Here is a 10,000-nt window from a genome sequence, read left to right as displayed (position 1 = left end):
CCAAGATCTACTGGTATATCAGACTGACTGGCCCTATGGCCAAGATCTACTGGTATGTCAGACAGACTGGCCCTATGGCCAAGATCTACTGGTATATCAGACAGACTGGCCCTATGGCCAAGATCTACTGGTATATCAGACAGACTGGCCCTATGGCCAAGATCTACTGGTATATCAGACTGACTGGCCCTATGGCCAAGATCTACTGGCATGTCAGACTGACTGGCCCTATGGCCAAGATCTACTGGTATATGTCAGACAGACTGGCCCTATGGCCAAGATCTACTGGTATATCAGACTGACTGGCCCTATGGCCAAGATCTACTGGTATATCAGACAGACTGGCCCTATGGCCAAGATCTACTGGTATATCAGACTGACTGGCCCTATGGCCAAGATCTACTGGTATGTCAGACTGACTGGCCCTATGGCCAAGATCTACTGGTATGTCAGACTGACTGACCCTATGGCCAAGATCTACTGGTATGTCAGACAGACTGGCACATTCAGCTTGCTGGCAAAAGAGACTTCCTGGTAGTCTTGACATTTCTCAACCAGCTATTGCAAGGAATTTCGGGATCTCACCATCTATGCTCCGTAATACCATCAAAAGGTTGAGAGAATTTTGGAGAAATCACTGCACGTAAGCCATGATATTACAGACCTTTGATCAATCAGGCGTCAAAACGCCACATCAGTGTGTAAAGGATATCACCGCATGGGCTCATGAACACATCAGTAAACCACTGTCTATAACTACAGTCGGTCGCTACATCTATGCAAAGCCACAGCCATTTATCAACAACACCCAGAAACGCTTCGCTGGGCCTGAGACTGATGCAAAGTTTAAAAAGTGTTCTGTGGTCTGACAAGTCCATATTTCAAATTGTATTTGCAAAAAAAAAGCAACGTTTGTCAGTGTGAAGATGAAATATGTTGTCTTTGCAGTCTATTCAATTGAATATAAGTTGAAAAGGATTTGTTGTATTCTCTTTTTATAGCATTTACACAAGCTGACTACTTCCCTGCTTGTGTAGTGTGTACATCCTCCTATATTCTTCTCAAATGGAGTCTCATTTTCTGCCCACAGTTCTCAACCTGACTCTCATCGACCTGCCGGGCATCACCAAGGTGCCGGTGGGAGACCAGCCCGCCGACATCGAGCAGCAGATCAGGGAAATGATCATGCAGTTCATCACCAGGGAGAGCTGCCTGGTCCTGGCCGTCACACCTGCCAACTCTGACCTCGCCAACTCCGACGCCCTCAAACTGGCAAAGGACGTTGATCCCCAAGGTAAGACGACAGGAAGTGATCCCAAAGGTAAGACCACAGGAAGTGATCCCCAAGCTAAGACCACAGGAAGTGATCCCCAAGCTAAGACCACAGGAAGTGATCCCCAAGGTAAGACCACAGGGAGTGAACCCCAAGGTAAGACCACAGGGAGTGATCCCCAAGGTAAGACCACAGGAAGTGATCCCCAAGGTAAGACCACAGGGACTGATCCCCAAGCTAAGACCACAGAAAGTGATCCCCAAAGTAAAACCACAGGAAGTGATCCCCAAGCTAAGACCACAGGAAGTGATCCCCAAGCTAAGACCACAGGAAGTGATCCCCAAGCTAAGACCACAGGAAGTGATCCCCAAGCTAAGACCACAGGATGTGATCCCCAAGCTAAGACCACAGGGAGTGAACCCCAAGGTAAGACCACAGGAAGTGATCCCCAAACTAAGACCACAGGAAGTGATCCCCAAGGTAAGACCACAGGAAGTGATCCCCAAGCTAAGACCACAGGAAGTGATCCCCAAGCTAAGACCACAGGAAGTGATCCCCAAGCTAAGACCACAGGAAGTGATCCCCAAACTAAGACCACAGGAAGTGATCCCCAAAGTAAAACCACAGGAAGTGATCCCCAAGCTAAGACCACAGGAAGGGATCCCCAAACTAAGACCACAGGAAGTGATCCCTAAGCTAAGACCACAGAAAGTGATCCCCAAGCTAAGACCACAGGGAGTGATCCCCAAGCTAAGACCACAGGAAGTGATCCCCAAGCTAAGACCACAGGAAGTGATCCCCAAACTAAGACCACAGGAAGTGATCCCCAAGCTAAGACCACAGGAAGTGATCCCCAAGCTAAGACCACAGGAAGTGATCCCCAAACTTAGACCACAGGAAGTGATCCCCAAAGTAAAACCACAGGAAGTGATCCCCAAGCTAAGACCACAGGAAGTGATCCCCAAACTAAGACCACAGGAAGTGATCCCTAAGCTAAGACCACAGAAAGTGATCCCCAAGCTAAGACCACAGGGAGTGATCCCTAAGGTAAAACCACAGGAAGTGATCCCAAAGGTAAGACCAAAGGAAGTGATCCCCAAACTAAGACCACAGGAAGTGATCCCCAAGCTAAAACCTCAGGAAGTGATCCCCGAGGTAAAACCACAGGAAGTGATCCCAAAGGTAAGACCAAAGGAAGTGATCCCCAAACTAAGACCACAGGAAGTGATCCCCAAACTAAGACCACAGGAAGTGATCCCCAAGGTAAGACCACAGGGAAAGACACCTCAACAATCCGAGATAAAAGACGGAGAAGGACAAAAGCCACCAACAATGGTGATGTGATGATGTGGTAGTTTGAGCTTCAACCAGCAGAGGGAGACACAGGAGAGGAGGAAGGAAGCAGAGTCTTGGGTGAGCCAGAAGGTCCGTGAGGACCATGGACAGGATGGTTTATAAGAAGGGTGTTTACTTTCAACCCGGAATGTTTCATGTGGCCTCAAGAGGGTGAACCTTGATGATGGAAGGATGAAAGAGCAGAGGAATAACTGTGTGATCTTTGCTGTCCTACCAGGTCTGAGGACGATCGGAGTCATCACCAAACTGGACTTGATGGACGAGGGCACAGATGCCCGTGACGTGCTGGAGAACAAGCTGCTGCCTCTGAGAAGAGGTGTGTGAGTTACAAGCCATGTCTCCCAGGATGAGATGTTCCTGTCTGTGTTCTTCTGGTCTCCAGGCTACATTGGGGTGGTGAACCGCAGTCAGAAGGACATCGATGGAAAGAAAGACATCAAGGCAGCTCTGGAGGCGGAGAGGAAGTTCTTCTTCAGCCACCCGTCTTACAGGCACATGGCGGACAAGATGGGGACCCCCCGCCTGCAGAGGGTCCTCAACCAGGTGCACGTTCAGGATTGATCACTTATCAGCAGATCCTCACTACCATGATGGAGAACTGCACACTTTCCATCCGATCAGAACCATCTCAGTATCAAATTAGTTCTCACTGGTCTCCCTCAAAAATACAACTACAAAGAAATATCTGAGATTACCCAGAATCCCTGGTATCCCAGGACATGTTGCCTATTGAAAATGAATGGGCCACATTTCTCACCCGACTGGAAGCGTTCTAGCATCCACAAAAAAACTCCAGGAATGTTTTCCAAAGCCCAATTTTCACCTCTGGCCGGCAAGTTTGCACACTCCACATTTTTCTACTGTTTTTGAGCATTCCACCTTCAAAACATTCCTCTCATTTGGGACAACAAACGCTCCTATCTTGTCTCGCATCAATTTCCGTTTTTTCTTGAAATTCCAGGAATTCTGAAATACCCACTCTCAATTCCAACTATGTCAACATCTTCAACCGATGTGAACAATTCCAACACCGACCTGTTTATATCATCTAGAGCAGGGGTGCCCATTACGTGGATCGCGAGCTACCAGTCGACCGCGGGGGGTGTGTCGGTCGATCTCCAGCCAGGCTTTTAAAAAAAATAGACCTAAAAATCATCAATCTTCACCAAGACGTCACTTAAATGACATTCACGGTACCGGAGGGTCTTGTGAGATGACGCTGGCTGCTGCAAGATCGTTATTATGAAAATATGACCAAGAGGAAGGCGAGAAACACTTTATTTCAACAGACTCTCGCGCCGTCAAAACTCTAAAGGCCGACTGCGCATTTCCTATCTTCACAATAAAAGCCCTGCTTCATGCTGCCTGCGCTAACTAAATACAGAGTCTCGGAAAACTGGCGTGCACAAGCGATCCCTCAGAAAGCTGGCGTGCACATCACTTGTGCACGCCGGCTTTCCGAGACTCTTATTTTATTAGCGCAGGCAGCATGAAGCAGGACTTTTATTGTGAAGATAGGAAATGTGCAGTCGGCCTTTAGAGTTTTGACGAAAGTCTGTTGAAATAAAAAGTGTTTCTCGCCTTCCTCTCTGTCATTTTTTCATAATAATGAACTGGCAGCAGCCAGCGTCATCTCACAAGACCCTCGGGTGCCGTGAATGTCAATCAAGCAAGCTATGGAATTTGCCGCCAATGTTTTTCTTGTAAAGTGTATGGAAGCTGGATGAATTAGATGCCAAAAACCAACCACTTTCATGTGGTATTGTACAGAAAGGACAACTTTTTTTCTCCTCCATTTGAAAATGTGGGCGTTATCATCATTACTGTCTGATTCCAATCAATGCAAGTCATCAGAATCAGGTAATACACCAACTTATATTCTTGTCTTGGTGAAAGAAAGACATCTATATGTGTTACACATGCTTGTATTATCATTAAACACATTTAACTTGTTTACAAAAATGCCTCTTTCATAAATAAATAAATATAAATGATATATATAAATGAGGTAGATCCCCCTCGAGTTGGTCGATTGAAAAGTAGCTCGCTTGCAGAAAAAGTGTGGGCACCCCTGGTCTAGAACCATCGTGCTAGTATCAATATTTGTTCTGGTTTTCCCCCAAATTTCCAGGAAATTGCCATTCAAACTGGGCCCTAAATTCCCTAAATGTGCCATTTTTAAAGCGGATTCCAACCTTCCAAGCACACTACCCTCCCCAAGTCTCCAATGTAAAGCATGTTTCCCTTTCCCCAAATTCTCTGTTTTCCTGGAATTTCCCATTGACAATGAATGGGAAATACACCAACTTCTCCACATCTCACATTTCTTAACCAATTTGAGGCATTCCACCCTCCACTCACCTTGGACATTCAAGCCCTTTTCACTATCAATATTTACAAAAACTGACAGTTTTCCCCAAATTTCCAAGAAATTCCCAATTTCTATAAATGTTGTGCTATTTTTAAACCCAGATTCCAACCTTTCACATCAACACAAACTTCTCTTCCCAAGTATCGAACGCAAAACATGTTTTCCTTTACCCCCAAATTCCCTGTTTTCTCTGAATTTCCGGGAATTCTCTTCCCCTTTCAAAATAAAAGGGCATTATACATTTCTCAAGCGATTTGAAGCGTTCCACTCACCTGTATCGGTGAGTTCACGCACTCCCGGAATTGCACATTGTAGTCATTGTAGCTCTGCTGTAGTAGTAGTAATAGTATTTCATCCATCCATCCATTTCCTACCGCTTGTTCCCTTTTGGGGTCGCGGGGGGGGGTGCTGGCGCCTATCTCAGCTACAATCGGGCGGAAGGCTGGGTACACCCTGGACAAGTCGCCACCTCATCGCAGGTCCAACACAGATAGACAGACAACATTCACACTCACATTCACACACTAGGTGTACTGTAATTGTACACACTGCAGATGGCGCGGGTTTGATTCCCAACCAGGACCTCAGTACCGAACGCCTCCCTAGGGAGGTGTTTAGGGCACGTCCAACCGGTAGGAGGCCACGGGGAAGACCCAGGACACGTTGGGAAGACTATGTCTCCCGGCTGGCCTGGGAACGCCTCGGGATCCCCCGGGAAGAGCTGACGAAGTGGCTGGGGAGAGGGAAGTCTGGGTTTCCCTGTTTAGGCTGTTGCCCCCGCGACCCGACCTCGGATAAGCGGAAGATGATGGATGGATGGATGGATGGACCTCAGTACCCTGGAGGTGTCCAAAAAACAAGGTGTGGAAACTGAGCCAAATCTGACACGGTATTGTGTCGGGTTCGTTCATTTAGCCCATGAGGACAGCGTGTCGACCCGCACCCTCGTACAGCCTCATTTATTTGGGCATTTCCTGATTACATGGCTTGCAGCTGCTTCTAAGGGGACGGGGGGTCATAAACAGCTGCTGCAGTTCCAACAACAAGGTGCTTGGAGCAGTTTCGGGTTGCCCCCCTCTCTGCTTGTAGATTTCGGGTCCTTCTTGCGGCTGTCCACATGAACGTTATTGTACCTGACGTCCATTTGTTGCCATTGTGTCGCCATAGCAACTGACCAACCACATCCGAGACACCCTGCCAGCCTTCCGCAGCAAGCTGCAGTCCCAGCTGCTGGCTCTGGACAAGGAGGCGGAGGAATACCGGGGATACCGCCCGGATGACCCGTCCCGCAAAACCAAGCAGCTCTTGCAGTCAGTAAACTCAAAGTCTCACATTCTTTTACTTTCAATACTTGAAATCTTTTTAACTGATATCAACTTTTTTGTCGTCATGGTAAAACGCAACTTAACATGATGGAAGTGTAACGAAGTGTGAATATTCCCACCTTCCACCTCCACCCTCTCATGAGTGACGTCATGTCCGCGTTGGGCCCTAGGGCCGCACCCCTTGTCCCGGACTGACCTTTGACCTGCGTCCTTCATGTCCACCCAGAATGGTGCAGCAGTTCTCCGTGGACTTTGAGAAGAGGATCGAGGGCTCAGGAGACCAGGTGGACACGGTGGAGCTGTCGGGTGGAGCCAAGATCAACCGCATCTTCCACGAGCGCTTTCCCTTCGAACTGGTCAAGGTGCTAACATCGCTGCACCTTTGAACTCTTTACCAACACAACTAGTGTGTTGGAGTTGTGTAGCAGGACTCAGTAATGCCAACATTACCACTCTCCGCCTGCAGATGGAGTGCGACGAGAAGGAGATGCGTCGTGAGATCAGTTACGCCATCAAAAACATCCACGGAATCAGGTGGGGGTTGCTTTTTTTTCAACTTCCTGGTAGCACACACACACCGAGTACTTACAAGCAGACACAGCGTGGAGACAGAAAAGCAGAGGAGCATGTTGGGCAGCGCACACGCACAGAGTACTTGCAAGCAGACACAGTGTGGAGACAGAAAAGAAGAGGAGCATGTTGGGCAGCGCAGACACACCGAGTACTTGCAAGCAGACACAGTGTGGAGACAGAAAAGCAGAGGAGCATGTTGGGCAGCGCACACACACCGAGTACTTGCAAGCAGACAAAGTGTGGAGACAGAAAAGCAGAGGAGCATGTTGGGCAGCGCACATTGCACCGAGTACTTGCAAGCAGACACAGTGTGGAGACAGAAAAGGCAGAGGAGCATGTTGGGCAGCGCACACACACAGAGTACTGGCAGAAAAAGGCAGAATGGACGCATTACGCTGTAAAAAAAAGTCAAGATAAAAGTGAAGTTAAGTTGGCTAACGTCCATCCACAGTGTTTCAGCTAATTCTAAGTCACTAATCCTGGCCTCCATGGTGACAAATAAAGTAAGTTTCTTACAAGTAGCATTATCACTGGAGGACGAGGAATAGCTAAACATGCTTCACTAGGAGTAAACAATAGCTCACCGCCGTCACAATGTAAACAAACGCCATGGGTGGGTCTACACCTGACATCCACTGTAATGATACCAAGTACAAGAGCGTATCTAGTCGATACTACTATGTTTACATCCGTATTTTTTATCGTCACTAACTGTTTATAAAGTCAGTAAATATGTCCTTGGACACAGGGGGGCTTTGAATATGACCAATGTATGATCCTGGAACTACTTGTATCAGATCCACACCTAATCATAATAATTGGATGTGGATTTGAATGAAAGGGATATATATATATAGATGTTGGAATGAAAAGTGAGTGGATTGATGGGGTTGGTATTGGTTTTAATTATGTGAAGTATCATCCAAAACTACAACACTGTCATAAACATGTGCCATATAGTGAAACCACACTAAACAACACTGTCATAAACATGTGCCATATAGTGAAACCACACTAAACAACACTGTCATAAACATGTGCCATATAGTGAAACCACACTAAACAACACTGTCATAAACATGTGCCATATAGTGAAACCACACTGTCATAAACACGTGCCATGTAGTGAAACCACACTAAACAACACTGTCATAAACATGTGCCATATAGTGAAACCACACTAAACACTACTGTCATAAACATGTGCCATATAGTGAAACCACACTAAACAACACTGTCATAAACATGTGCCATATAGTGAAACCCCACTAAACAACACTGTCATAAACATGTGCCACATAGTGAAACCACACTAAACAACACTGTCATAAACATGTGCCATATAGTGAAACCACACTAAACAACACTGTCATAAAACATGTGCCATATAGTGAAACCACACTAAACAACACTGTCATAAACATGTGCCATATAGTGAAACCACACTGTCATAAACACGTGCCATGTAGTGAAACCACACTAAACAACACTGTCATAAACATGTGCCATATAGTGAAACCACACTAAACACTACTGTCATAAACATGTGCCATATAGTGAAACCACACTAAACAACACTGTCATAAACATGTGCCATATAGTGAAACCCCACTAAACAACACTGTCATAAACATGTGCCACATAGTGAAACCACACTAAACAACACTGTCATAAACATGTGCCATATAGTGAAACCACACTAAACAACACTGTGATAAACATGTGCCATATAGGGAAACCACACTAAACAACACTGTCATAAACATGTGCCACATAGTGAAACCACACTAAACAACACTGTCATAAACATGTGCCATATAGTGAAACCACACTAAACAACACTGTCACAAACATGTGCCATATAGTGAAACCACACTAAACAACACTGTCATAAACATGTGCCATATAGTGAAACCCCACTAAACAACACTGTCATAAACTTTTGCCACATAGTGAAACCACACTAAACAACACTGTCATAAACATGTGCCATATAGTGAAACCCCACTAAACAACACTGTCATAAACATGTGCCATATACTGAAACCACACTAAACAACAATGTCATAAACATGTGCCACATAGTGAAACCACACTAAACAACACTATCATAAACATGTGCCACATAGTGAAACCACACTAAACAACACTGTCATGAACATGTGCCACATAGTGAAACCACACTAAACAACACTGTCATAAACATGTGCCATATAGTGAAACCACACTAAACAACACTGTCACAAACATGTGCCATATAGTGAAACCACACTAAACAACACTGTCATAAACATGTGCCATATAGTGAAACCCCACTAAACAACACTGTCATAAACTTTTGCCACATAGTGAAACCACACTAAACAACACTGTCATAAACATGTGCCATATAGTGAAACCCCACTAAACAACACTGTCATAAACATGTGCCATATACTGAAACCACACTAAACAACAATGTCATAAACATGTGCCATATAGTGAAACCACACTAAACAACACTGTCATAAACATGTGCCATATAGTGAAACCACACTAAACAACACTGTCATAAACATGTGCCACATAGTGAAACCACACTAAACAACACTGTCATAAACATGTGCCATATAGTGAAACCACACTAAACAAGACTGTCATAAACATGTGCCATATAGTGAAACCACACTAAACAACACTGTCATAAACATGTGCAGTATAGTGAAACCACACTAAACAACACTGTCATAAACATGTGCCATATAGTGAAACCACACTAAACAACACTGTCATAAACATGTGCCATATAGTGAAACCACACTAAACAACACTGTCATAAACATGTGCCATATAGTGAAACCACACTAAACAACACTGTCATAAACATGTGCCATATAGTGAAACCACACTAAACAACACTGTCATAAACATGTGCCATATAGTGAAACCACACTAAACAACACTGTCATAAACATGTGCCATATAGTGAAACCACACTAAACAACACTGTCATAAACATGTGCCATGTAGTGAAACCACACTAAACAACACTGTCATAAACATGTGCCATATAGTGAAACCACACTAAACAACACTGTCATAAACATGTGCCATATAGTGAAA

The 10,000-nt window shown here is 45.2% G+C and overlaps 1 protein-coding gene across 1 annotated transcript in view; it reads left to right on the top strand.

Annotated features, from left to right (window-relative positions):
• The window catches only part of LOC133552149 (dynamin-2-like), a 19,622-nt gene that overhangs the window by 5,430 nt on the left and 4,192 nt on the right, over positions 1-10,000 (top strand). The window contains exons 5-10 of the mRNA XM_061899506.1: positions 1,091-1,294; positions 2,847-2,945; positions 3,012-3,172; positions 6,168-6,310; positions 6,552-6,687; positions 6,792-6,865. Of these exons, the coding sequence (XP_061755490.1) occupies positions 1,091-1,294; positions 2,847-2,945; positions 3,012-3,172; positions 6,168-6,310; positions 6,552-6,687; positions 6,792-6,865 (817 nt within the window). The remainder of the gene's footprint in view (positions 1-1,090; positions 1,295-2,846; positions 2,946-3,011; positions 3,173-6,167; positions 6,311-6,551; positions 6,688-6,791; positions 6,866-10,000) is intronic.

The sequence above is a fragment of the Nerophis ophidion genome, linkage group LG04 (assembly GCF_033978795.1).
Source record: "Nerophis ophidion isolate RoL-2023_Sa linkage group LG04, RoL_Noph_v1.0, whole genome shotgun sequence".
Lineage (NCBI taxonomy): Eukaryota > Metazoa > Chordata > Actinopteri > Syngnathiformes > Syngnathidae > Nerophis > Nerophis ophidion.
This window is presented reverse-complemented; position numbering and strand designations above follow the sequence as displayed.